At 43.4% G+C, this 24390-nt stretch overlaps 2 protein-coding genes across 4 annotated transcripts in view; both read left to right on the forward strand.

Moving 5' to 3' along the window:
• Positions 1-11236: 11236 nt before the first annotated feature.
• RRS1 (ribosome biogenesis regulator 1 homolog) lies at positions 11237-12931 on the forward strand. Its single transcript, XM_036338404.1, has one exon. The coding sequence runs from the start codon at positions 11368-11370 to the stop codon at positions 12466-12468; it is 1101 nt and encodes a 366-aa protein (XP_036194297.1). The 5' UTR covers positions 11237-11367; the 3' UTR covers positions 12469-12931.
• Positions 12932-14219: 1288 nt separating this feature from the next.
• The window catches only part of ADHFE1 (alcohol dehydrogenase iron containing 1), a 58125-nt gene continuing 47954 nt past the window's right edge, over positions 14220-24390 (forward strand). For 2 of the 3 annotated variants that reach the window (XR_004972509.1, XR_004972510.1), the window contains exons 1-6: positions 14239-14294; positions 18978-19015; positions 20815-20861; positions 22096-22149; positions 22559-22713; positions 22855-23051. Coding sequence is in view for 1 of the 3 variants with exons in the window: in XM_036338405.1 (XP_036194298.1) it covers positions 14239-14294; positions 18978-19015; positions 20815-20861; positions 22096-22149; positions 22559-22713; positions 22855-23051 (547 nt within the window). In the remaining 2 variants the exon portion in view is untranslated. Of the gene's footprint in view, positions 14295-18977; positions 19016-20814; positions 20862-22095; positions 22150-22558; positions 22714-22854; positions 23052-24390 lie in introns of all 3 variants that reach the window. The other variant, XM_036338405.1, reaches the window with a different exon arrangement.

Here is a 24390-nt window from a genome sequence, read left to right on the forward strand (position 1 = left end):
AGGATTCTTTGCAAAGTGTGTTTGAATAATTTATCTCCAACTCAAAGAGCTCTAAAATTGAAAAATAATGTTAGCCCATTATTCAGATGGGGTGATGATCCCTTGGGGAATTTGTCTTCAGGTAATCAGGCCAGAAATCACCAAGAATCATTCTCAGAATGATAATTACCAAACATACCAGAAATGTTGTATTTTATTCTACTTTACCTTTCATATTTTGAAATTCTCTCATTAGTTTTCTCTGAAGCAACACCAAGCTAGGAAAAACAAAACTGCCCCAATTTTATTATTTGAGGAAGTTAACTTTGAAGCTTTATTTAAAACTTTTCTATGACTATAATAATCAAAGAATATCATCATCAAGTTCTACATCTTGAGCCCGGAAAGACACAGATAAAGCCAATCCAAAATCTTTCATTCTCAGACCTGACCTTATAAAATATAAATATTTTAATAAATATTTTATAAATCTGTCTTCTATCTTTTTCCCTAGAATACATTTGTCCAGAATCACTAACAAATAGAAAAATTAACTATACCTTGCTCATTCTCTACCCTACCTTCCAATTCTCAAAGTAGTTTAATGATTAACTAAAGAAAAAAGAAAAGATTATGAAAAACCTATGAACACAATAATTAGCCTCCATGTTATTAAAAACTGATTAACACTTGTGTAGTCACAGTCTCCTTGTGCATGCAGGAAGCTGTTCCACTGTGTGGAGTCATACAACCAGCCCGGGAATGAGATAAATGACTCAGGGGTGGGGGAGGTTGTAAAATAAAATACATTAGTCAAAAACTTTAATCAAAGAATTTAAAATAAATAAGCTTTAATCAATGACCAGGAGCCCTGGTCAGATAGCTCAGTTGGTTAGAGTATCACCTGATGAACTAAGGTTGGGGATTCGATCCCCAGCCAGGACACATACAAGAATCAACCAATGAATGTATAAATAAGTAAAACAACAAATCAATGTTTCTCTCTTTCTCTCCCTCTTCCCCCCTCTCTCTAAAATCAATAAATTTTAAAAAGAGAAAGAAAAACAGTAAAGCACTTTATAAGAAAACTAGAGGCCCGGTGCATAAGATTCATGCACAGGGAAGGGGGGTCCCCTCAGCCCAGCCTGCACCCTCTCCAATCCAGGACCCCTCAGGGATCGGGTTTAAACCAGCAGTCGGACATCCCTCTCACAATCCAGGACCACTAGCTCCTAACTGCTCACCTGCCTGCCTGCCTCATCACCCCCAACTGCCCCACTTGCCAGCCTGATCACCCCTAACTGCCTCTGCCTTCCAGCCTGGTCACCCCTAACTGCCCCTCCACTGACCTGGTCACCCCTTATTGCCACCCCTGCTGGCCTGGTCACCCCCAACTGCCCCCCTGCCGGCCTGGTCACCCCATGCAGCCTGCTATTCAGTTGTTTGGTCATCCCTCACTAACCCCCCTGCCAGCCTAGTCATCCCACGCAGCCTGCTGTTCAGTCGTTTGGTCGTCCCTCACTAACCCCCCTGCCAGCCTTGTTGCCCCATGCAGCCTGCTGTTCGGGTCGTTACTGTTACTGTGACAGCATCCCAGACAATTTGCATATTCCTCTATTATTAGTATTGATAATATTGGAACACCTGAAGAGCATAAAATTTTTAACAAAAGAATCAATAGTATAATACTGATTCGCAGAGATGAATCAAAAAGACCATCTAGTCAAAACCTTTTATTTACAATACAATACTAAGCTGAAGCCTGAGCCCTAAACTGTATCTCCTTTTAAATCCACAGGCTTTCTGGGACCCACCACAATAAGTCAGCTTCCCCAACTGAAAATTAACACTATCTTGAATGAGGATGCAAGTGAAATAAACACTGGAAAGTACCAGGAACATCATTTATACACTAGAGACCCGGTGCATGAATTCATGCACGGGTGCCTCCCCTCTGGGTGGCCTTGCAGGGATCAGGCCAAAACCTACAGTCCAACGCCACCTGCAACTCCTGCCTGCCACTCCCGCTCATCCCAGCCCCACTGTGCCTGCCACAGGCTCACACCCAATCAGTCCCAATCGGGAGAGGCTCATGCTGCTGCAGCAGCACTCACCAGCCCTGAGCATCTGGCACCCTCCCAAGGGGAGTGGCCTGCGGGATCGGGCTGAAACAGGCTCTCCGACATCCCCAGAGGGGTCATGGATTGCAAGAGGGCGCAGGCCAGGCTGAGGGACCCCACTGGTGCACTATCGGGCAGGGGAGGGACCACAGGAGGGCTCCAGGGCATGTCCGGCCCATCTCACTCAGTCCCAATTGGCCAGACCCCAGCAGCAAGCTAAGCTACCATTTGAAGAATCTGCCCCCTGGTGGTCAGTGCATGTCATAACGACTGGTCAACCAGTTAACTGTCTGCCCCCTGATGGTCAGTGCACATCAGAGTGAGCGGTTGAGCAGCCTTAGCATATCATTAGCATATTACTCTTTGATTGGTTGTCTATTTGCATATTGTCCTTTTATTACATAGGATTCTAAATAACAAGTTCTATTTAGGCCTGTGGGAAAGTGTACACTCCACAAGCAACTGAATCTTGTGCATTTACCAAGTGGCTCAGGTAACTAGATGAGACTGCAGTGCATTCTTGGATGCTAATAAGGATACAATGACACACCTCCTTGCCAATAAGAGGCTCTTTCCTTTGACAAGTAAAAATACCTAGAAAAAGGAAAGTGTTGGCTACAGAACTTACCTTACATCTGTATATATAAAAACCTAAGTGACCATTACGACCGGTTGACTGAACAACCGGTAGCTATGACACGCACTGACTAGGGAGCAAATGCTCAACGCAGAGCTGCCCCCTGGTGATCAGTGTGTTCCCACAGCCACTGCAGCTGGCCAATCTCCTGATCGGGACTGGGCGAGACAGCCCCAATTGGACCCAATCACCAGCCAGGCTGAGGGGCCCCACCCATGCACAAATTTGTGCACTGGGCCTCTAGTGTAGTTATAGTTTCAGTATTTCTATTAATATTTTTTCATAGATGTATTCTAAAAAAAATAATGGATCAATAGTGTTCAGAAACAATGCTTGGTTAAGAGAGGCTAAGAATTAATGTTTATTTGGCATAGCAGTAACTTGCTGTATATTATTAATATTGCTTATGTGGGAAATTTAAAAGAAAATGTGATTAACCCTTTGAGTGCCAACCAATATCCTAGGAACTATGCTAAAATTGCCAAGGCATTTTTGCTGATTTTACAGCAGTTTAGGAAAAAAAATTATGAATCATAAGTAAATGAAGTTACATATTCAAAAACTTAAGGAAACCTTTACTACATTTGTTTTCATCTTTGACAAATATTGTTTGCTGATTGTATTATAAAATACTAGTAGAAAAAAAATTTGAACAAAACATATAATGTTAAAATAGAGGGACACCCTTCTCTAATATCTTCCACAAAATTGTCATCTTCACAGCAAGAATTGACATATTTAGCAATATCATCATCACTAATAAAAGCAGACTTAGAACTGGACGCCATTTCAAAGCTTTAGGGCTACAAAATCTGAGTAAACTTCATAAAATCGTACTACCTGTAAAAAATTAGGCAGATAAATGCCAGTGGTCAATTTTAGAACTACAATCATTCGGCATCATAAGTAATCTGCACTTAGGTGCCATCTGTCAATAAAGAGTCAACTACTAGCATCTAATAGTGACAATGTAGGAGGAGCGCGATAGTGCTCCGGCACTTTTGGCGAAAGACAGGAGGAGCACGATCACACTCCCCCGCACTCTAGGGGTTAATGTATATTCACAGATGGTCTATGGTTGCAAAGAAAAACTGAAGGTTGTTTGACAACAAAGTCGCTTTCCTGAGAGGAAAGGCATTTATGACTCAGTTGCCTAATCGAGGATAAATCATTTAAAAGTTATTTGCAAAAGCCATTCATATTTTATGATTAAGAATACACAAAAGGACTTCTTACTCATTGTAATCTTACTTTCAAAAATTAAAATATAATAGAAAAGGATAACTGGATTCATTGAGTACAAATATCCCTAAAATTCTGAAACTTCCGTTTTCCTTTTTATATCGATCTTTTGTTCTCTAATTGAATTCCTTATAGATGTAAAATCTGAAGCCTAACACAGTCTCATTCCCTTGGGTCTTGGTGATGAAGTCTTATGAATGAAAACCATCAGCCCGTGGTGCTTACCTATCTCATAGGTAGTGGTAAGATTTGGCAAATAAAGAAAACTGCATTTGCCAATTTAAAAAACACACAAACAGAAATCATCGTGTATTTTACAGAGACCAAAACAAATTAAGTCAACTAGAAAATACTACCATCATTTTTACTATCCTAAAATCCAAAGTACTTTCTAGGCAAATGTACGTTTGGTTGGTTGTGTGTGTGTGTGTGTGTGTGTGTGTGTGTGTGTGTGTGTGTGTGTTATCTGCTTCTACGCTATCTACACACAATTTTAATGCTACACCTTTTTTGTTCCTTTTAAAAATAATTATATTTTGTGCAGATTTCTGACTAAAACTAAAACAAATGAATACAAAGATTTTTGTCTCTGATTAAGAAATTTCTAAATTAGCCCTAGCCAGTTTGGCTCAGTGGATAGAGCATCGGCCTGCGGACTGAGGGGTCCCAGGTTCGATTCCGGTCAAGGGCATGTACCTTGGTTGCAGGCACATCCTCAGTAGGGGGTGTGCAGAGGCAGCTGATTGATGTTTCTCTCTCATCGATGTTTCTAACTCTCTATCTCTCTCCCTTCCTCTCTGTAAAAAATCAATAAAATATATTTTTTTTAAAAAGAAATTTCTAAATTAAATTTTCCCTTCAGGTACTGCCAAACTATGTGAATAAAATAAGCATTTTAAGGGTCCTTTTTTACTACTTTATCTAAGTACTGGCACATTGAATTTCCTACACAAAAATAATAACTATGTTGAAAGAATGGTTGAATTATCCCTAAAAATTTCCACTACCAAAAAGAGACAACTGAAAAACATTTAGCATGTAAATCTAAGTGAAAGGTTCGGGATTGGGCCAGGGTCACACAGAATGGACTCAAGGTTCAGTGTAATCAAATGATATTTCTTCCAGTCACCTGGGTGCAGGTGAAAGAGCCAGCGGTGAATTGGGGAGGGAGCAGGCTTTTTATGCGCTCAGGGAGAGCTGCAGATGGGACTTCAGGTTGACCCATGTTAATCAGGTCCATAGTTTTAAGGCCTTGCCCTTTGTCCTTCTGCTGGCACCAGACATCCTTTGTGTGTGTGTGTGCGCGTGGGGGGAGGGGGTGTGTAGAGGGGGCATGCAGGGGTGATGGTCTTCAGGAATTTCTGTAAAATAACCACTCAAGGGGAGCATGTTTGTGCAAGGCTTAGGCTAACAGAACGAGCTTTCCCTTTGGCATTTGTTAGATTTTGTAAGGCTCAAGCCACGTGTTCTCCAGTTAACCCTTTCACTAAGTTAACGCAATATCAAAAGAATGAAGAAATTGCTTACAAAAATGTTTTACTGGCCAAAGTAATTATGCTTTGAGGAAAGGTGAAAGGTGTTGCTTTCTTTCATGTCTTTAACTTTCCTGTTCCTGACTGAAGGTGAGGGTTTAATCTCCCTATAGGTTTACTTTTGTTAATGAAAACTTCTCAATAGTTGCTACAAAAAATGCAATTGTTGCTTCTTCTTTCCTGCATGTAATTTTTGCCTTTTTTGATAACTGTTCTTAAGTTTGTAGAAAGCTAAGATAAAAAATAGGAATGGGGAAGAAATATTTAGAAAATAAGCATAAGCAGCACTATCATACGATGTGAGTAAAAGAGTCGTTTGGGGCTAGATCATAAATATCCAACACCAAGAACAATCATATTTTGTTGGGTAGAGAAGGGAGTTTTTGAGTAAAGTGATTTGGCCAGGTCTCTGGAAGATAAATCTTCAGAACTGGCCTGTAGAGAGAGCCGAGGCAGGAAACTGTTAGGATGCTTCTGGGATAGATCTCTGGGTATCAGTCATGGTCCTAGCAGGAAAAATGTAGTAGTCAACCTGGGTAATTTAAAAAGAGCAACAATGGGAATATTACAAAAATGTGGGCAGAGTTTAAGAAAACTCAAAAATAAGAGTGCTACAATGGCGAGAGCTGTAACCACTCCCAGGCCTAGAGGAAGCAGGGGAGAAGTTAGAGGAGCTGGGTGAGGGTGGCTGCGAGAAGAGAGCTGCCTGAGTGCAGCTATGGCCCTTTAGGAGAACCAGCCAACCAACAGCAATGTGCAGAGGGTTGGAGGCATACAGAGCTTCACCTTCCTCTCTTCCCACCCTCTGATCTTTTGTCATTGCTACACCCAGCTGGATGCCAGGAGCAGAGAGCAGAGTGGAGGGAGGATCTAGAGAAGCAAATGGAAAAGACCCTGTCTAGGGGTAAGGTCATGGTAGAAGAAATGGAAAGGGCACAATATGAGACAAATTTAACAGGACTTTGCCTGAATGGATTTGGAGATGGAAAAAGAAAAGTCAAAAATGACATCCTAGTTTCAAGCCTAAGTTACTAGACTAAAATGACAATAACCTCAATTGAACCTATTTTTACTAACTATTGTATTCCCAATGCCTTGCACAGAACCTTGGGCATAAAAAGCTTCTATAAACAAATTGGAGTGAATGGATAGACAATGAAGAAGAAACTCGAGGGAAGATGATGTTTATGTAGCCTTACACATACTGAGTTTGGAGTATGGTGGAAGAGCCCAGCAGGTGATTGGAGATTTGAGCCTAAAGTTCTGAAAAGGAAAGAAATAAAGATATACTTCTAAAAACCATCTGCACAAAAATGTTGGCTGACACCAAGAGAGTGGATGACATGGTATAAAGAGCATGTATAAAGAGAAAAGAAGGAGGGCCTAATACCAAACTTGAGAGCTCTGATATATGGGACCAAAGGAGGAAGGGAAACCAACAAAGAGGGGGACGGGTAGGGAAAAACCAACAAAGGGAAAAGACAATCTGTGCAACCATTTGCTGTATTATTAAAATAATTTCACATACATTTGCACATCCCTGGCAAGCTCTATTCTTCTTGGCACTGCAGAGTTGCCTAATATAAAGATGATACAAATGCAAGCTGGAGTTCACCACTTACCTTCTTGCCTCAATAAAGGCTTTTTGTAAAGCCCTAATTCCCCACCTTACCAGTTTTGCTCACCTTGAGTCTAACACAGCCAACATTAATCCTTTCATAATTTAGAAAAGTCTGTTCGGCTTCTTCTTTCAAACAATCATGTATTGAGTATCTATTACACATCCAGTACTCTGCTCAGCAAAGTGGAAGTAAAAATCAATCTCCTGTCGAAACCGGTTTGGCTCAGTGGATAGAGCGTCGGCCTGCGGACTGAAAGGTCCCAGGTTCGATTCCGGTCAAGGGCATGTACCTGGGTTGCGGGCACTTCCCCAGTGGGAAATGTGCAGGAGGCAGCTGATCGATGTTTCTCTCTCATCGATGTTTCTAACTCTCTATCTCCCTCCCTTCCTCTCTGTAAAAAATCAATAAAATATATTTAAAAAAAAAAAATCAATCTCCAATCATCAAGAAAATTAAAATCCCCTTGGACTAAAAAACCATTGAGCATAAAACAGTTAAAGTTCAATTAAGAGCTGACCTGTATGATTCACACCAAGTAGCATTTCATCCGATGAAGATTCATACCATTCAGCACATGTTGACATCTGATTGTTTTTTCCTAGCTCAGATTGATAGAGGAGATAAATTCTACATAGGTGTACTTCCTATTAAATGCCTAATTATGCCACATGGTAAATTTCTCTTTACCTTTCTTCCCCATTGTTCTCAATAATCTTTGAACATGGTAGTCATTCAAATGTTTGTTATATGTGTGAATGAATCAGAAGCTAAGCCAAGTCCAGAGCAACTGTCAATGTTCTTAACTCTCTCCTAAGGCAAATCTCAAAAGCTTTAAGGTTAAAAGTCTTGGCCCAGGGCAGTGGTCGGCAAACTGCGGTTCAGCAAACCGCGGCTCGTGAGCCACATGCAGCACTTTGACCCCTTGAGTGTGGCTCTTCCACAAAATAACTGGCTCTTCCACAAAATACCGACTTCTGCACATGGGCCACGAAGTTTCAATCGCACTGTACATGCGCGCCCACACCTGGTATTTTGTGGAAAAGCCACACTCAAGGGGCCAAAGAGCTGCATGTGACCCGTGAGCCGCGGTTTGCCGACCATGGGCCCAGGGGATGGTTGGTATTAAAGACATGGTACTGAATGTTAAGGCAAAGGCTCAGTAAAACCCTGGGAAATCCTAAAACACTTTTAGAAAAGAGGAAAAAAGAAGATTCTAGCAAAATTCCTGAAGCATAAAATGTGTTCATTAATCCCCACTAGGGGGTGTGCAGGAGGCAGCCAATCAATGATTCTCTCTCATCATTGATGTTTCTCTCTCTCTCCCCCCCTCTCCCTTCCTCTCTAAAATCAATAAAAAAAAATTTTTTTTAAATGTGTTCATTAAATGTTTATGAGTGAATGAACAAATGACAGGTGAGGAAAGATAGTAAGCTCAAGAAGAGACCAAACTCAGAGAGTATACATGACAGATGAGGCTGTATTTAAAGCCCTCTCTAGCAGAAACTCTTCCTAGCAGATTTACTTCCTAATGGCAATTATGTCCATTTCTATGGATTAATTCTCCAGCGTAACCCTTTCTTCACTTCCTCCAAACTCCCTTTAAAGGAAAACCAAACCTCAACCCCACAATCAGCAGGGCCTCCCAAACTCAACTATACATACTCATCGCCTAGAGATTTTGTTAAAATGAAGGCTCAGAATTATTACATCTGGGGTGAGGCCAGAAATTCTGCATTTCTAACAAATGCCCAGCTGGGGCTATGATGCTGGTCCAAAGACCACACTTTTAGAGTGTCAAGAGCCTGAAGACATTACAGAGAAAAGGTAAAAAGTCTTAAAGCTGTGAGTAAGCTGCCTTCTGCTCCCACGTTTCCTACTTGTACAACAAGCATATCAAACTCGCAGCCTGCGGGCCGCACGCGGACCACACGAATATTTTTGCAGCCTAGCCAATATAATGGTATGTAAAACGTTTTAATAAAAATTTCATAACTTAATTTTTACAATATCCGGTTATACATAATTATCAATACGAACTACAATGTTCGCTAATGACTGATTACTATCATGTTGCATTCATTTCCCCTACATGCCTTACTCGAAGGCGCACCATTTCTCTCCACTAATACCAGCAGCGAATATTTTAGCAGCCAATTGCCACGTCATTAGTCTTGGACTGACTTGTTTGGTGTGTGCAACAGGAAATATTTTGCTTTCGGAGAACAAGAAAAATAGGTTTATTTGAGTTACGCTTATTAATTTGTGCAGTTATTCAGTGTCTGCTAAGTAAATGTTCAAGAAAAAATATTAATTTTTTATTAAAATGTTCTATTATTTTTATGTTAACAATGACTCATTTATTTCAGCCCTTTGTACTCAGAATGTCTCTATCGAAATAAACCTACGTTTCTATGAAAATTGAAACTTTTGGGGGTTTTTTGCGGCCCACATAAACATAAACCTTGTTTATTTGGCCCGTGTTCGCCTTTGAGTTTGACATATTCGTTGTACAACCTTAGACAAGTCATTTTACCTCCCTGAGCCTTCCTTTGTCATCAGAGGAACATGGTGAATAACAACAGCTAAGACTTACTGAGTGCTTACCATGTACCAGAAACTGTTTCATAGTCATCATTTTAGGACTAGGACTTAAGTTAAACAACCTGTCCATGCCCTAACCGGTTTGGCTCAGTGGATAGAGCGTTGGCCTGGGGACTCAGGGGTCCCAGGTTTGATTCCGGTCAAGGGCATGTACCTTGGTTGCAGGCACATCCCCGGTAGGGGATGTGCAGGAGGCAGCTGATCGATGTTTCTCTCTCATCGATGTTTCTAACTCTCTATCCCTCTCCCTTCCTCTCTGTAAAAAATCAATAAAATATATTTAAAAAAAAAAAAAAAAACCTGTCCAAGGTGGTTACAGTAACCCTAGGTCTGACTCTAGATGCCAGTGTCTAATCACCGTGTAAAACTGCCTCTGCAGCTTCGCTCTCAGAGTCTTTTTTTAAATATATTTTATTGATTTTTTACAGAGAGGAAGGGAGAGGGATAGAGAGTTAGAAACATCAATGAGAAACATCGATCAGCTGCCTCCTGCACATCTCCTACTGGGGATGTGCCTGCAACCCAGGTACATGCCCTTGACCGGAATGAACCTGGGACCCTTCAGCCCACAGGCCGGCGCTCTATCCACTGAGCCAAACCGGTTAGGACTCTGAGTCTTTATGAAGATTAAATATCAACTGGTACCCAGCTAGCATTTATTGGGCACTTACAAGTTCCAGGCCCCAGACGAATCTCCCTTGGAAGCAGATCAACTCATTTATCTTTATACTAGCCCTAGAAGATCACAGGTTTTAAAATAGGCTGGTGTGGTTCCGTGGTTGGGTATGGACCCATGAGCCAGGAGGTCCTCTGCCAGGGTTGTGGGGCGTGGGGGAGGCAGCCGGTCAATGATTCTCTCTCATCGCTCATGTTTTTTTCTCTCTCTCCCCCTCTTCACCTCTGAAATCAATAAAAATATAGTTTAAGTAGGCCCAGAGACGTTAAAGCTGGAAGTCAACCAGTGGCACGGTCAGGGCTGGACCCAGGCAGTCCAGCGGCAGAGCCCGGCGCTCTTCGGCCGCCAGCCAGGCGAGCGCGCGGCCCAGAGTCCGAGCTGCGGGGCTCCGCCGGCGGGAGGTCCGTCAGCCCCGCTCGTGCCCCGGGCAAACCAGGCCTGCGCTTAGCGCCACGTGTCTGTGCAAAGTGTCCTTCTCGGCCCTAACCCAGGACCCCCACGAGCGGGCCAGGGTTCGGGTGAGATATAACCTGTCCAGTCTCAGAAAGGGCTGACTGGCTAAACATCTTGAGAACACATTTTCACCGATATCGTGACAGAACCGCTCCGGAACCCCACACTCCGTGGGCCCAGGAACTTGCGCCGCCCACCTGCGCCGCCGCCTCCGGGGACCCTGGAATTTGTAGTCCGGGTTCTCGCACCGGCTCCGCCCCGTCCGGGCACGAGCCAAAAAGGCCGCTTCGAACCCCATCTGCTCTCCAACACTGCCCTCTGCCGGCCTCTTCTCATCCAGTCGCCCGGATGATGAGCCAGTTCCGGTTGCTCCGGAAGTGAAGCTTTCTCTTCCGGGGCGAGCGTCTGGATTCTCGCACGTGGTTGTGTTGCCCCGGCTCGAGCCGGCGCTGGCGGAGAAGTAGTTTGAGTTGTTTTACTGGAGCTGGTGAGCGGAGCCGGGACCATGGAGGGCCAGAGCGTGGAGGAGCTGCTGGCTAAGGCGGAGCGGGACGAAGCCGACAAGTTGCAGCGCATCACGGTGCACAAGGAACTGGAGCTGGAGTTCGACCTGGGTAACCTGCTGGCCTCGGACCGGAATCCTCCCACGGGCCTGCGGCGCGGGGAACCACCCCCGGAGGCCGAACTGCGGGCCTTGGCGCGGGACAACACGCAGCTGCTCATCAACCAGCTGTGGCAGTTGCCCACGGAGCGCGTAGAGGAGGCGCTGGTGGCGCGGTTGCCGGAGCCCACCACTCGCCTGCCGCGCGAGAAGCCAGTGCCCCGGCCGCGGCCGCTTACCCGCTGGCAGCAGTTCGCGCGCCTCAAGGGCATCCGTCCCAAAAAGAAGACCAATCTGGTGTGGGACGAGGTCAGCGGCCAGTGGCGACGCCGCTGGGGCTACCAGCGCGCCCGCGACGACACCAAGGAGTGGCTGATCGAGGTGCCCGGGAGTGCCGACCCCTTGGAGGACCAGTTCGCCAAGCGGATTCAGGCCAAGAAGGAACGGGTGGCCAAGAACGAGCTGAACCGGCTGCGTAACTTAGCCCGCGCGCACAAGTCGCGGCTCCCCAGCTCGGCCGGGATGCACCCGACGGGACACCAGAGTAAGCAGGAGCTGGGCCGCGCCCTGCAAGTGGCCAGGGTCTCCACCGCTTCCGTGGGGCGCTTTCAGGAGCGCCTGCCCAAGGAGAAGGCCCCCCGGGGCTCCGGCAAGAAAAGGAAGTTTCAGCCTCTTTTCGGGGACTTTGCCGCGGAGAAAAAGAGCCAGTTGGAGATGCTGCGACTCATGAACAGCAAAAAGCCTCAGCTGGACGTGACCAGGGCCGCCAATAAGCAGATGAGGGAGGAAGACCAGGAGGAGGCGGCCAAGAGGAGAAAAATGAGCCAAAAGGGCAAGAGAAAGGGGGGCCGGCAGGGTCCTGGGGGCAGGAGGAAAGGGGGGCCCCCGCCCAGCCAGGGAGGTAAGAGGAAAGGAGGCTTGGGAGGCAAGATGAATTCCGGGCCGCCCGGCTGGGGTGGCAAGAGGAAAGGAGGGCAACACCAAGGAGGAAAGAAGAGGAAGTAAAGTTGACCCTCTGACCCGAGTACCTGTAAACCAAGAACTCCTCTACATGTTAAGGGGTAGTCCTGCAGGGGGTGCAGAAGAAGGTGGCCACCGCCTTCATTGAGGTTGAAGGGATAGGATTGCCCTCCCCTCAAAATACTATGAAAATGTTGGACTTTACAAAGTAATGTTTTTCCAATAACCATGTCTTTGGCTGGAGATGTAAAGGATGTATTTTTTTTTTTATTATTATTAACTTTGGATGTGGTATGAGGGACAGTTCATATTTCAGAGACAAATAGTATGCCTTAAGCTTTATTTTTGTAACAAGCTTGTGTATTGATCAAAGTAGCTGGGAGCACACAGAAAAATTTCAGAACTGACCTTAAAAGTAATTGTTGTGAAGTTATTTAATAAAAGTGTGTCTGTATTTAATGTTGCTTTTCACTGTTTGGCTATCGTTAAATAAAGCCAGTGACCTGGATATCTGGCACATATTATTTTTCTTTACTTTCTAAAACAGCAGCAAACTTGTGATTTTAGCAACATCACTGTAAAAAAAAACAGCATCTTTTAGTATCAGATATAATATTGAAGGTATAGTATAATTGGTTTTTCTAAAAACAGATTTCTTGCTTTTCAACACAAAATATTGATTTGCTTGCTGTAAATGATAAGTTTGGGTATAACTGAATAACGGTGGTAATTGTCATTAGTCCAGAAAATACTTAAATATTTCTCAACATTTTATGTCCCCAGTTTTTTTTTAAACTTCAAATAGGAGCTGTTTTGGGAAGACAGCTTACAAAACTCTTAATTGAAACATTATCTTTTACTCATTTGTCAAATTGGCCTGGAGCTGGTTTGTTTAGGTGTTGAAATGTTATTGCCATTCTGGTTATCTCTCCCTAATATCTCCTGAAAAGTATTCATAGTAGATCTCAAATCCAGGGGGGTCTTTTTTTGCTGCTATTACAGAGCTGAGAGCCATTATACTCTGCTGTTTGGTCTGATAATTGATAGGAAATTAAAATTGGGAATTCATTTTTTTTCAGTGTTGTCTCATTTTAATAAGGTTACTTTAGAAATTGCTATGAAAGAAAAGAGATTTCATACAGGTTACTTAAGACACTTGTTCAGTCATTACTTAGGATATTTTCTGATTAAGTGAAAGTTGAACTTTTCCAAGTTGATCATTGATCAACTTTCCCACGTGGACTTGGTACACTTGGGGCTGCTAAGCCCTCCCAGAGTGTACCATTTAATGGAATCCTGGAGCAACTTCATCAAAAGCCGAGCCATTCAGGGAGCATTTAATCTTTAATCCTCACCCGAGGATGTTGTTTTGGTTTTTGTTTGTTTTTGTTAGAGAGAGCGAAAGACAAATCAATTAGTTGCCTCCTGCACACCCCCACCAGGGCGGGGAGCTAGGAGGAGCCTGAAACCGAGGTACCTGCCCTTGACCTGATCCAACCCCGGACATTTCAGGCTGCAGGCCAGTGCTCTATCCACGGGCCAACACCTGCTAGGGCCAAAGAAATTACTGGGAAAGGTATGCCCTTGTCTTGTCCTTTCCCCACATAAGAAAGAGGGTTTTAAGTGGAGACTCAAGTATCCAAGACCCTTCGGAGCAGTTACCTCTGGCGGTTTTGACTCGTGGGAAAGTGGCCCTGAGCCACCCGGAGTGCCAACCAGGGATTTGCCCAACTGAGGCGGGTGGGCGGGGGGAGGAGGACGCGGCGGTGATTGGCCCGAGTGGGGGGCGGGGCCCCGGCACGCGACTGCTCAGCCATGGCCGCCGCCCGCGCTCGGGTAGCGCACCTACTGAAGCAGCTGCAGCGCGCAGCGTGAGTGCGGGGCCGGCGGGCGGGCAGGGACCCGAGGGTGCCAGGGTGCCACCGTGCCCACGCAGCCCCCTGGGTGTGATCCGCCCGCCCTGCGCATTCGTCCTCGGGCCATTTTCAGGAACCGGGGAAGGGGCTTGCGCAGGGCGCGCCCACGGTGCGCCGGGTGGGCCTGCGCCGTCAGATTGTGCCCCGCATCTGCACCCCGCGCTGGGAGGCGGGTTTTACCCTGTTCTGTGTGCCGTCCAGGAAACGGAGACCCAGAGACAACAGCCCGTGGTCCCACGTCGTGCCAGGCAGTGGAGGGCCTGGCACAGTGGCCGAGACAAATGCTTGTATCCAATCAATACATTTATACTGGGTGCATGTGATGTGCCAAAAGTTGTTCTAGGAGCTGGGGACACAAAGATGGGAGATTCTGGAGCAGTTTAAAGTCTAGTAGGATATTGGATGCAGGGACAAGGTTTGTAAAAGGGGCCTGTGCGGAATGCAGCCGATCAGGTATAGAAGAGACGGATGGACTGATGTCAGTATGTTAAATGCTTTGACATGCCTGACTCTCTCTCCATTAAGGAAATGTGGGGTACGTAGCAGCCACCTGATAAAATACGTGTTGAATGTGCAAGTATTTTGAATAGTGGGCCAGGGAAAACATGGAAAATTTAAAGCAAAGAGGTGGAGATACATAGGGAGGGAGGGGGACTAAAGAGGAATTTCAGGTAAAAGGAGAGCAGCGCCAGAGAAAAGAAATGTAGAAAATCTAGCCCTCCCTTCATAGGAGGAGGTGAGGATGGAGAAGACAGACGGTAAAAGACCACGAATAGAAAATAGAATTTATTGGGCACTTACCATGTGCCAGGCACTGTCCTGCACATTTTACACATATTATTAATAGTAACTCTAATCCTTACACCAACCCTATGCAATACTGTATTATATCCTCATATTACAGTAAAGAAATAAAGGCATGGAGAAAAAGAGTTTGTGCAGTGTCACACAGCTAAGTAAATGGCACAGCCATAATATGAGCCCAAATATTCTGGCTTCACAGTTCTTGTTCGCATCCTCTGCTAAGGCGCTTGAATTGTGTCATGTGGATAATGGAAAGTTATGGAAGCAATAATTCTCACTGTGAAGCTGCACCTTGAAATGCTCCACGAAAAAATAAGTACAGGTGCAAGGACTTTGCCAGCTTACATCTGGCCCCCAACACATGGCCACATATATTTGGGAACACATGGCCACATAGATTTGGGAAACTGCTCACTGCTACATAGCTCTCTTGTGGAGTCAGGATGCATGTCTGCACATGAAAAGGCTCTGAGAAGTCCTGTAAAAGGTGGGGGGGGGGGGGGGGCGCAGTGGGTTAGCTGTATTTAAACTCTTGATTCTAAACCTGTGTCAGCATAGAACTTTTTATCAAGCAACACCATTCCTTGGAATCAGTGTCATGTAGAACATGTAGGTAGAGTGGTTGCATGGCAAAGGAGTGTGGCATAATTAGAATTGTATGAGAGCTTTCGGGTGGCAGTGCAGAGTGGGGAAGAAACACTAGAGGTAATCGTAGTGCTCCAGCTAAAAGGTGATGGCTTCAGACACCCTCGGGAGGCAGCTGGTACAAGGGTAGATATGAGAAATACTGAGGAGTTGGTTAGAATCAGCAAGATTTTGTTTATTTTTAGTGAAACAAGGAAGAAATTGAGGTTTCTGGCTGAGGCATCAGGTAAGCAGTGGGGCCATTTACCATGATAGGTCCTAGAAGAGGGTTTGCTTTGGGAGGAAGATGATGACCTAAGACTTGGGCATTTTGAGTTGGACATGCCTCGGGTACGTCCAGATGAAGACCTCCAGCAGGGACTTGAATATATTTTTCTGGAGTTCAGGAGCAAGTTGAGAATTCATCCTTGCCATGCCCCCTGAAATCTGGCTTTCTACTCATCCTAGCACCTTGCTCTCATAGCACGGAACACTGTGGGCCACCCCTCCCTAGGAGGCTGGCAAGGCCTTGGCAAACTGTAAGCATAGAAGAAAAGGGCACTATGCCAGCCACTGCAAATAAAGTTATGAAAAAGCGTAGCTGTTGCCTTGTTATCACAAAATTTACATTCTCAAGGCAAATGCCACCAGGAAAAGGGCACCAACAACACAGTGCGGTAACAGTTTTAATGGGAAGGGAGGTGCAGTACCAGGGATCACAGAGAGAGGGTGTCTACCAGGAGGCCTCTGCCAGGGAAATTGACATCTGAATTGACCTGAGAAACACTAGTTACCCAGAAGAGGCAGGAAAGTGAGTTCCAGGCAGAGGAAATAACAGAGTTCTGGAGGCCAGAGAGAGAGGATGTGGCTGATTAAAGGAAAAGAACCAAGTTAATTTTTTGAGAGCTCAACCCCAGAGATGGAGGGTGATGAGGGGCTAGGCTGGAGAGGTTAGTAGGACCAGTGAGGTAGGGCCACATCTGAACTTTATCGTAAGAGCCGTGACAAGCCATCGAAGGGAGCAGCATCCTTGGAAATATGCCCCTGATCACAGTGTAGTAAAAGTAGAGCGAGTGAAGAGAAGCCTGTTAGGAACGTCGTAGTAAATCCAGATGAGAGATGACACCAGAACCAGAGAGTGGCAGAGGGCCCCGGAGCAGTAGATGGATTTGGCTAGAGAAATATTTGGGGCCTTGATGCATGGTTGGCTATAAAAGGTGAGGGGTGAGCCCTGCATGGAAGCCAACCTTTAAGCAATGGGCAGAGTGGAAAAGAAGCCAGGGGCAGAATAATTAGAGGTGAGGAGGGAGTCTGGAAGCCAAGAAGAGCGTTTCAGCCTCCTAGGGAGGGGTGGCCCACAGTGTTCCGTGCTATGAGAGCAAGGTGCTAGGATGAGGTCAGAGAAGTGAGGATGCAACAGGAAAGCTGGGACTTCTGAAGACAGAAGCCAGATTTCAGGGTGCATGGCAAGGAAATGATGCCAGCAGATGTGTAGGTCAGGCGCAGAGAACCAGAGAATGAGCAAACCAAGGGGGTTGAGTTCTAAGCATGAAACTCTTAAACATGATATGACAAGGATCAAGTGAGGGGAAGGACTAGGAAATGTAGGACAGATGGAGGTCCCAGGAAAGCAAGAGGAGATGGGATTCAAAGCACAACTACGGAGTAGAAATGATGGATTGAGGTAGCCTCTGAACCTGAAAAATATAAAATAAAAAGGGGGGTGGAGCATGTGCTCCCATGATCCTGGGCATTAGAAAGCTTTGAGTTTGATTTTTTTCTTCCCTTTGCCTCCCTTTTCTTGGAGGGCGTAAAGCTCGCGTTGGCCTTGCCTGCTTTCATTTTTCCTGCAGGAGTCTGTGGCTGGATCAGACCAGCTGGGATGCTCTAGGACAAGCATGTCAAACTCCCGGCCCATGGGCCACATGCAGCCCACAAGGAATATTTCTGCAGCCCAGCCAATATAACGGTGGGAACAGTTATTTACAATTATGAAAGGAAATAAGTCTCCTGTCAGATCCAGAATCACTGACATTCACCTTGGGTCAGTTTTGAAATTTTGCAAACAAAATTTCCCCCGAAGTAGGAAAGAGAGTAGCAGAGAAGAGAGAAGAGATGCCAAGTGTCAGGAAGAAAACATTAATTTTATCATTGCTCTTGTTCTCTTTTTTTATATACTATACTTTTCTAAATAAACCTACATTTCTATGAAAATTGAAGCTTTTGGTTTTTTGCGGTCCACATAAACTTAAACTTTGTTTATTTGGCCCTTGTTAGCCTTTGAGTTTGACTTGCTTGCTCTAGGGAACCCCGTAGCACTTGGTGTGCTCAGTGGTGCCCACCAGATGGCAGCCTTGGTCCATGGTAGCGCTCACACTCGCCTCCCATGTAGTTTTTGACTGCAATTCTCAGGTTTTGAGATCTTGGCTATCACCGAGTTCAACCCTTTTCTTTCTTTCTCCTTTTTTTCCCTCAGATGTTTGAATGGGGGTGGGAGAGGTTATACACTCACTTATCTATAGGGAACCCAGTATGACAAGGCCCCCTGGACAATAAATAGAAATAAAACCCTTTCTCAACAACACTCAAACACAGAAAGCAGGACCAAAGAAAGCCAGAGAAGGGACTGCCCAAGAACGAGGAGGTGGCTAGGACAGGGAAGGGATACAGAAGGCAATGGTAGAGGGACAGGTGTGGGCGCAAGAGTGGACAAGCACAGGGAGCCTGGGCAGTGGTCTCAGAGAAAGGATGGAGGCATGAGGTGGTCCCCAAGGAGGCCAGGGAAACAGGCCCAGAACCTTTTTGAAGAAAAATGAAACACCTTGAGGACAATGGGAAAACAGAGAAAGGGGGAATGAGATGCCCAAGTAGTTACCCTGGGTCAATTTGGTTAAAGTTCCTAACCTAGTAAGAGCTGAGACCTCACCCAGACCAGAGACCCCATTTTTAATTTACTTGTGTCCCAGAGTGCTCATCTCGGCTCCTGCAGGGATTTATTAAGAAAGAACGAGCTTACAACACTGGAAAGACTCTGAGTCCACTTTTTGTCCATGGTGATGTCTATTTTTTTCTATGTACAGTGTTTGCCAATAGCTGCTACTTTGCTAGCATTTTAACACTAAGGCTGCAGAATAAATTACTTTAAGACTTTTTACTTTTGATTTTCTAGTTATATTTTACATTTTTTTCTTTTTCCTTTCTTTTCTCTAGATGTCAGTGTCCAACTCATTCTCATACTTACTCCCAAGGTAATAATATATTTTGTGTTTTTAAGCTAACTACACTTTCATTTCCACAGTTGGCACTCCAATACATTTGCGCAAAGGGTAAAGGAAGAAAATCAAAGGATATAAGAAGGAAGTTGATGAAATTAACTGCCTTTTCACTTGAAATTGGCAGTATGTAGTTCTAATTATATGATGTTAGCTGAATGTATGCTACAGATTATGTGTTTGGCATATATTTATACATATATACATAAATATTTAATGTTATTTTTAATGTATTTCTGTTTTAAATAGAATTATTTGCCAAAGCTAAAAAGGATGCCACAGATAGGATCTTAAGATTGTCTGAATGCATTAAACAGAATTCATTACGATGAAATCTTTGGAAGTTTCTAATACATCTCAAAAAAAGAAAGGGGCTAAAGACCAAGGTGCTTCCTAGAAGGGAAAATCTTGTATATATTAATTTTTAAAATAGCATTCTATTTCTTTTTTTGTTTTTTTTGTTTTTTTTTCTATTTCTTAATAATTAAAAATAATGACCAAAGTTTTCAATTCCCACAAACGTCTTAATCCTTACCAACTCCATTGTCTACGGAGCAGCAGGAAGCTCATTGTAGCTTCTGCGTGTCCTCAGAATGTCATATGAATTATTGACACAAACACTGATTTCACCTCTTAGAAGAAAAGGTCAAATTTAAACAGTTATGCAAGGGATGAAAAGGAAGGGGCCTAACCAAACAGGACCCTAAGCAGAAACCCCAGAGAAGCCCGTTGGGAATGGAACAGATACAGAAACTAAGTGCTTTGCCTGCCCATGGAGTGACTCACCCTTCAGGACAAGCCAAGGGACCTCCATCACGAACACCCATCTACCAAACGAAAGCATGCCCAGCCTTTCAGGCCCTCGTGAGCATGTGCAGAATTTCGTCTTCGGCCGGTTCTATCCCATTCTTACTGGGCTTCAACAAAGATTCAGGAATTTCCGATTTGGGTGAATAAAATTAGTAGTTTAGGGAAAGTTCATTTCATTGTTTAATAGGATCCAATTTATGTGTTTTCCTAAACTTTAGTCACAGAGTAATAGATTATTTTTTAAACCTATAGAGATCAAAGAACTTTGGATTTTTCATTCAGGAAACTAGTTATAATCTCTTTTCTTTTTTTCACTCTTATGACTAACCAGGACTGATTAAAAATAAGCAGATAAAAACAAGGGTAAAGTTCATTTAGTGGGGTCCTCTTGTTTCAATATGACAGAAAATTATTTTTTCCCTAACTACAACTGTTGCAAAGAAGTATTAGTTTATAAAAATTTTTACTAAATTTCACAAAGAAAACTAAAATTTTTATACTTATAAGCTTGAGAAATAGAAATATCTTACTGTGATACGTAACCTCCATGGAAAAATATTAATTGAAACAAATGGTCACAGTTGCTATAAGAAATGTAAGCAAGACTCTGATTAATGAATTTACTAATAGTTGCTCTCTAACAATAACCCAGCTCTAGAGTCTAGAAGATTTTTTTTCTAGAAGAACTTTACACATTATGTTTTCAAAAGAATATTTTCATTTCAATGTATAAAATATTTTAAGTAACTTTATTTTCACACCATCAGCGTCAAGTTAGCATTACATTCTCTTAAAGTGCAGGTTTGAATTTTAATTTTATACACAACAATGAAACCTGAAAAATATATTTTAAGTAAGGCTTCAGGGGAGATGCTTATGTTCACTGCTAGAATGTCAATTTACTATCAAATAATATTTTGCCTTGTTTTTGAGGCCTACTCTGATCCTAAGTTTTACATTTCTAGCTCCTGGGCTTTCACCTTCTGGAAAAACAACAGATTATGCCTTTGAGGTAAATGTAATCAATCCATTCTTTCTTTTATGGGTGACCTAAAAAAATACAACTAGAGTATTTTGCTAATGCATTATTATCTCATTTGAAATCTGCTATTAATTGATGTTCCCCAATCTTACTATTTGATCTGGTCCTATTTAGAAAAGTGCCTTGTTAGAATAATGAACTATAAATCTTCTGATAACATGAAAAATGTCTAGATACTGTCTTCTGTACAGCCATTGAAATAGAACAAATTCCCAGTTCTAGGCAACTTTCTGCTTTACATATGTTGTAGGTTAAATCTTCTTTAGCTTTGTAAGTATAACCCCCAAAGGGGTCCATGTAATCTTTTGACACAAGAATAAAGGAACAATTAATTCTGATGAATTTTTATCACACTGTAATTACAGAATTACTTGTCTAAGTCCCTGTCTCCTCCTAGTTCAGGACTCATAAATTAAATGTCTCCAGTGGCCTGACGGTTAACCAGTCCATGAGCAGGCTGGGTGAGGACAGTGCTGAGTTCTCTGGGAGCACAGGCCCATCTGAAGGATACAACCTCCACCCAACCCCATTGCTGCCACCTGGGAAGTTATTCAAAAGAGATCAGACAGACACACTGGACATTTTTAGCCTGATTTTTAAGAGTTCTGAGACAATTCAAAACAGAAGAAATCTAAACATAATGTGGATCAAACAAAACATGTCTTTGGGCCAATAGTGACCCATCGTCCAATCAGTATAAAAGCTCTTCTCTTAGCTATAAACATTAGGAGGCTATTTTTCTTGTTCCTAATTGTATAATCAGAGCCTAGCACTATGCCTTTATAGCATTGAGTGGGTGGAAGACTAGGTGGGTGGGTGGATGGGTGGATGGGTGGATACGTGCATGCAAAAGAAGTTGGATGAATGGTTGGATGGATGAATGTATGGGATGAAAAAATACGTGAGGAATCAGCATTTAAATTGGAAAATAAGAAGAAATTTGAGAGGTAACTTATTTGTAGAGCAAGGAAAGGCAGGCAACAATTGAGAGTTCATGAGATGTTTGGGAAAATATAAGTAATTCCAGTGTGACTAGTGCCAAGGCTTGCTTAAAGAAGTATGATGAGTCTGAGGCCAGATGGGGTGACTTGGACGTATATATAAAGAATATATACTTTATAGGCAATGAGGAGCCATTTCAGGCTTTTAGAAATGAAATGGCCAATCTCCAACTCATCCCCCAAATCTTTTTTTTTTTTTTCAGATGGCTGTTTCAAATATTAGATATGGAGCAGGAGTTACAAAGGAAGTGGGAATGGCAAGTATTTAAGATTTCTAGAGTCTACTGTGAAGGTTACATATCTTCTAAAACAAGTGAAAATGCACAAGAGATGAGGCCTTTGTTCTTTAAAGTGTTTAATATTTCCTGACCAGTGTGGCTCAGAGGTTGAATGTCGACCTATGAACCAAGAGGTCACAGGTTCAATTCCTGATCAGAGCACATGCCCAGGTTTCGGGCTCCATCCCCAGGAGGGACTGTGCAGGAGGCAGCCAGTCAATAATTCTCTCTCATCATTGATGTTTCTATCTCTCTTCCTCTCCCTTCCTCTCTGAAATCAATAAAAATATATTTAAAATAAAAATGTTTAATATTAAGTTAGCCAGAAGTGTCTGTTATATTTCTAGTGTAATCAAACCTAACTTACAAATTATTTTTGTTATTGTAGGACCTACAGAACATGGGTGCTAAAAATGTTTGTTTGATGACAGACAAGAACCTCTCCCAGCTCCCTCCTGTACGAATAGTTATGGATTCTCTAGTGAAGAATGGCATAAACTTTAAGGTTTATGATAATGTGAGGGTGGAACCAACCGATAGAAGGTACCTTTTCATTGTTGTTTTTTTAAGTGGAAGCCAACACATACCACTGTTGTTTAAAATTTGCCCCAAGAGTTACTGAGTGGCATGTCAGTTTCTGTTTGAAAAATATGACATAATGGCTTCTGTTTTTCTTTCTTACAGCTTCATGGAAGCTATTGAGTTTGCCAAAAAGGGAGCTTTTGATGCCTACGTTGCTGTGGGTGGTGGCTCCACCATGGACACCTGTAAAGCTGCTAATCTGTATGCATCCAGCCCTCACTCTGATTTCCTAGATTATGTCAGTGCCCCCATTGGGAAGGGAAAGCCTGTGTCGGTGCCTCTTAAGCCTCTGATTGCAGGTAAAGACTGTTTGTTTGTTTGTTTGTTTGTTTGTTTGTTTGGGTTTACAATTGGCAAAAGGCCTTAGGAAATATTCGAGCCAGGAATTTTAGGGTATGTGTTTCCAAAACTTTCTGATTTCTTCATTTCAGTGTGCTACCTTGTTTAGCGATCAAAACGGAGAGCAATTCATTTATGTTTAAAATTCTGATCTTCACTATGCACTAATATAGACAATTGGGTCAGTGGTAGGAAAGTTTGCAGGTTTAAGCTGTGAAGCCACTATGTGAAAGAGAGGGGAAGGTTCATCATTTATGTATTATTAGATCCCTCTATAGGCAGCTTTGTCTTCTAAGCCCGTCTCTGTTTTGTCCCATTTTGCCAGCCACTGTGGAATTTAAGGGGAATATTCACTATTATTTTTCTGGTGTTGACTCAACCCTTTCCTCCACATAATGGTTCTTCAGCTGACCTGAGGCTCTGTCTCTGCCCTGGGACATGTGGCCAGCATCGCTCTGGGAGACATCTGCTCACGGGGCAGACACACAAACCCAAATCAGCAGAGCTTGTCTGTGTCACACCAGCCTCGGCATCTTTCTGACTTTTCTTCCCTCTCATTTTATAGCTGTTAGCATATTACTGTTTAAAGTTTTATAGCTAAAATGTACCGACTGGTCACTGGAAATATCAGTTTAAAATCTTGTTCGCTCTCTGCTCCCCTCTTCTGCCCTTACCGTGAATCTTGTGATGGATTAGGAGTGAGTTGATGGCAGATGAGCTGTTTTGAAGGGAATGAGCAATCAGCAGGGAGCAGCATAATTGATGTCTGGCAAATGGAACCCTCTGGTGAAACTGTGTCAGCATCACACAGAAGGGTGATTAGTAAAGTTTAGAAACTTGACAGAACTACAAAACCGCAAGCCCAGCAAAGGCAGAGCGTTACTGTGCTTGCTGCCAAGAGGGAATAAAGACATCTTTCAGAGAGGCAAATACAAGTCTTCTTCCTAGAGATGCTCCGCAGCCTGCGTTTGCATATCCAACTGCAGTTGCTGAAGCTCTGGCACTAGAGGAACCTGAGGTTCCCAGAGCTCCTCACTGTTAATATAGAAACTTTAAACCTGCATGTGTGTTAATACAAATGTGGACAACGTCCATATATGTTAACACAGACACAGATATCACATGTCTACTTCAAAATGTACACACACGTTTTACATGCATGCATGTTTATACAGAATGGACATTTTACCGTTAAACATGCATGCTAATTCTGACACTGGCATCATATTATTGTACGTGCATGTTAACGTAGGCACACACACACATGTGAAGTATACATGCATGTTAATAGAGATACAC

The sequence above is a fragment of the Myotis myotis genome, unplaced genomic scaffold (genome assembly GCF_014108235.1).
Source record: "Myotis myotis isolate mMyoMyo1 unplaced genomic scaffold, mMyoMyo1.p scaffold_m19_p_16, whole genome shotgun sequence".
Taxonomy (NCBI): Eukaryota; Metazoa; Chordata; class Mammalia; order Chiroptera; family Vespertilionidae; genus Myotis; species Myotis myotis.